Source organism: Solanum stenotomum, chromosome 9 (genome assembly GCF_019186545.1).
Source record: "Solanum stenotomum isolate F172 chromosome 9, ASM1918654v1, whole genome shotgun sequence".
NCBI lineage: Eukaryota > Viridiplantae > Streptophyta > Magnoliopsida > Solanales > Solanaceae > Solanum > Solanum stenotomum.
The window spans coordinates 54,983,170-54,987,978 of NC_064290.1; the positions used below are offsets into that span (position 1 = coordinate 54,983,170).

At 34.2% G+C, this 4,809-nt stretch overlaps 1 protein-coding gene across 1 annotated transcript; it reads right to left on the reverse strand.

The window, feature by feature from the left end:
- Positions 1–235: 235 nt before the first annotated feature.
- Positions 236–2,933, reverse strand: LOC125877670 (receptor-like protein EIX1). The gene is made up of 5 exons (XM_049558900.1): positions 2,864–2,933; positions 2,489–2,580; positions 1,634–1,693; positions 813–924; positions 236–681 (listed from the first exon to the last, which is right to left on the reverse strand). Exons 1-5 carry the CDS (start codon positions 2,931–2,933, stop codon positions 236–238), a joined length of 780 nt encoding a protein of 259 aa, XP_049414857.1.
- Between the last annotated feature and the right edge of the window lie 1,876 nt (positions 2,934–4,809).

Below are 4,809 nucleotides of genomic sequence, written 5' to 3' on the forward strand. Positions count from 1 at the left end.
TTTTTTTATAACAGTGATGTTCGGATCAACTTGCACACACCTCAAATATCGAGCTTTTTCTTAAAAATAAACAAAGTACCCACAAACTTTACATTTATCAGGCCCTCATCAGCTTTTTCTTGAGCCTTACAAACCAGACTCCTGACATCATATCGAGCCAATTCATCATGTCCGTTAAGAATGTGAAGTAAGCATTTCTCCAAGAATGGTTGACAATTAAAAAACCCAAGATTCCCTAAAATGTGACAAAGAAACCTATCACCATGGATATATAAAACTCCAGATATGGGAACTCCTCATCATTGTCATGTTCTTGTGGATTGGTGTTGCTGCCATGATCGATATGAGGTTTAGGAGGAGAATATCCGGGACACTCTTGAAGAGGAGGACCATAGAGTTGAGCATTATAACTATAGGATGGTCTATCAAAACATTGCAATTGAGTGCTTGATGGAATTCTCCCGGATAAGTGGTTGTTCGACAAGTCCAACACACTAAGAAAAGTCAAATTAGCAAGACCTTGAGGGATCACACCAGAAAGATTGTTTCTTGATAAGTCAAGAGACTCCAACATCTTCATTTGACCAATTCCTTCAATGACACTTCCATTCAGAACATTTCTTGAAAAGTTCAGAGACTGCAATCTTCTCATCTCAGCTATCTCTTTAGATATACCGCCAACTAATTCATCACTTGAAAGATCAATATCATCAGATCTAATAAAGTATTCTTGTACTCAAACTCCTGTTTTTTCCATTGAATCAATAAGTCACCAATGTACAAGTAGTAAGTAAGAGGATTACAATGGAGACCTTGGATATTAAATCCCATTGGCTCACCAGAACTATCATCCTGATACAATAAGGTAAAATTGTTGCAGTGTGGAATTTCCCCTGATAATCCATTTGCTAAAAGGTCCAGTATCTGAAGAGATTGAAATTGACAGATAATTGATGGTATGCTGCCATAGAATCTGTTGAACCGCAGGCTTAGAATCCGCAAATTGAGTAGATCAGACCCTATCCATGCTGGGATTCAGCCTGTCAAATTATTTCCTCCAAGATTTGCAACTGCTGACATTGTGAAAAAGAAGGCAACATTCCACTAAAATTGTTCTGACGTATGTATATAGACTCCAAACTTGTCAAGGAGCCTAATGAAGGTGGAACTTTTCCAGAGAAATTGTTATAGGCTAGATTAAGAACATCTAGATTAGACATATTCATCCAACAATCTGGAAGTTCTCCTGAGAATCGGTTGCCTGACAAGTCAAGAGAAGTTGGGGAAGTTCTACTTTGACAAATTGAAGAGATGGATCTGAGAAACTGATTTCTATGAAGATAAAATATCAGGATCTATTAGCCTGCTAGCATAACCTCTCTGTTGATGAATCAGTGTACCTTTTTAATCTCTATTTCATTTCCCGTTCAAAGACTTCTCTGTTCCCAACATACCTTTCTCTCTCCTACATGAAACCTGTGGTTTTCTTCAAGTTAATTCTTTACCCTTACATCTCTAGTTTTCCTGGCCGAACATAAACCAAGTCTCATGTTGTTGTTTTTTACAGATTGGATCATCTTTCAATTCTGCTTACTTCAAAATTATAATAGATAGTCTCACAAACTTGTATTACCGAACCTTTCATATCTGAAAGATTGGATTTGTTCAGTTTACCAGAGTGGTATGCTTCTTTCTGACACAAAAAATCCCACAAGCACCAAATAGCACAATAATACCATAGAAACTATTCCCTAATTATTATGTGAGGACAACCAGTCGCAGAACCACATTTGTCCAAAGGGAGTCAATTGACACCACTCTTTGGAAAATTACATTGTGTAGGTATGTCAATGTTTTCTTTATGTATGTATATTTTATGTTGAATCCTCTTGGCTTCTTCGTGTGTATACTTGCTTATATTTTGGATTATATTGCTCGGACTCTTCAAATATACTGATGAGTGTATGCATGATGCTCCAAAAGTAGTGAATTCTTTGAAGGATCCAACACGGTACGACAATGTTGTTGGAGAATCCAAGCAACAAAGATTTTGGATTCCATTTAGTGAAAATCTTGGCTCCGACATTGGGGACAACCATTTCAAAGTAAATGCAAAAGAACTAGACCATGATTTCTACAACATTCTAGTGCATTTGCATGCTTCAATTCACAAAACTATACAAACTAAATCCTGAAACCGTATTTACATAAGCATATAAGCAAAAATTAAGTTGATTTTTCAGATGCTCACTCAACTAATAGTTATTATTTCAAAAAGTCACCTTACTTTTGGTTTCCAATTTTCTTCAACAAAGAAAGTGACATTATTAGTTAATCAACCATCTAAGAAATCAACTCAACAAAAAATTTGATCTCGGGTTGCACGCACAACTATGAGCAAATTACACAAAAGCACATATTTTTATCATATAATAATTATCACACACAATCAAACCTGAGAGAGAGGATTGACAGAAAATTAAGGCACTGAAAGAAACTCTTCTCCAGAGACAAAGCCACAACTATTTATATCCAGTTGACAAAACCTCTGGTACAATGATAGAATCTCCTGCTGTGAAACTAAAACCCCAAAACAAAAAAAGTCACAAACTTTAGTAAAAAAAAAAATACACTTTTCAACATTGATAAAAAGAAAACCCATATAACCCCAAAACAAAAAGTTGCAAACTTTAGTTAAAATACACCTTTGAGACATTGATATAAGACACACACATAACCCAAAAACAAAAAAGTTATAAACTTTAGTAAAAAAATACCCTCTTTTAAACATTAAAATAAAAACCCCACAAAAAGTTACAATCTTTAGTGAAAAATATCCTTTGAAAGAGAGAAATATGCATACATATGTGATTGCAGTGTTCTTGAACTTCTTCAATGTGATATTGAGTCAGCAAGGAAGAAGCATTGCCCATTGTTAGTGAAGAAAAGTGAAATCTATGATAAACAAGAAACTAATGAAAAGGGGGGGGGGGGGGGTTTGAATTTTGGGAATTTGGTAAGCTGAAAAATGTAACAATTGAATGAAACTATGTGAATAAGCACTTTGCATTCATTGGTTTCTACAACTTTTTTCCAACTAATTCTGTCACAGGCATTCATTGTTAAGAGGGGTATTTATTAGGGTGTCCGGTTTATGTATTATCGGTTCAATTTTTTATTTTTAAATACGCTAAATCAATAACAAATTATTTATCAATTTTTTTATTATTAACGGTTTGATTTTTGGTTTATCCAATAAGAAAATATTCATAAAATAAATATATGATTTCTCACTTCTCTAACAATTTGGTGCGATATAGTGAGACAAGCAAATCAGTTGTAAATGCTTTGATATAGACATATAGTGAAATATAATGAGAAATTGCATTAAGAGTAGATGTAGTTCGAAGGCTACAATTACTGTTACAACTAAAACATAATATGGAATATCTTATGTGAAGTAGAAGTATTGTGACATATGAAGTGTGTAGACCGTAGATTAGAGTATTGATATAGTGTTTAGTTATGTTAAATTATTAATATTTAATATTTATAAAGGGTATAGTAGTAAATTACTATCGTTTACGGGATTTTGCTAGATTCTACATATTTTTTGCAAAAAAAATGGTCAAACAACATTCCAACTTCAAAAAACTTCTATAGTTGAAACTAGACAAAGATACAAGTGAGGTAGATTTTAAAGAAAAGATTAATTAAAAAAAAAGGGAAAATGCATAAGTACCCCCCCAGCCTATGCCCGAAATTCCAGAGACACACCTAACCTTTACTAACGTCCTATTACCCCCCTAAACTTAATTTATCCATAATATTCTACCCCTTTTCGGCCTACGTGGCACTATCCTTGAGAAAATTATCAACATGCGCTGGGCCCACAAGATAGTGCCACATAGGCCAAAAAGGGGTAGAATATTACATATAAAATAAGTTCGGGGGGTAATAGGACCTTAGTAAAGGTTAGGTGTGTCTTTGGGATTTCGGGCATAGGCTAGGGGGGTACTTATGCATTTTCCCTAAAAAAAAATAATAATAGCAAAAATATTTATGATCGAACAATTATAATTCTAACAAAGTTAAGATAATAAAATTTAAGGATAGCAATAACACTAATCATTATGATTATGCATAGCTATGATAAACAGATACTTTGTATTTTGCACATCAGAAAGATGTCTACAATTCTCAGTACGTAGACTTTCTCCCTATCTCGTGAAAGTAGAGAGGTTGTCTCTGAAAGACCCTCGACTCAAATGCAACAACTTTATACAAAACGTAAAAGCAGCATAGCAACTAGTACTTATTATGTTTCTGCTTCGTTTTCATTTCTTTTTGTTTCTCCCCTCTCATTCCCATTGCATTCAAAGCGTCTATAACATCCTTCATCGTTTGCCTTTTATCTGGATCAAAATGCGTGCAGAGGATCACCAGAAATGTTAAATCAAATGTAGTTGGATGATCAACTTCTTTGAAGCATTCGTGAACCAAATATTTTTTACCACGTTTAGCCGCATTTGCAATTAATGTTTTCACATAAACAAAACCATTAAGGAAACTAAACTTCCTTTTGGCCATCAGCTCCAGCAGTAGAATACCAAAAAAAATAAACATCAGATTTTATGGTCCTTTCACTTATGTATAAAAATAGATAAGAAACAGAACTGTATAGGAGCAAAAAAAAGCAGATAAATACGAGGATCATGGCATAGCTAGCTTCTGAGCTGAGGACTTAGTGCACACGAAGAGCATTATAAGTCATTGGCTCCTTTGGAGTTTACAATCGTATAATTGCTA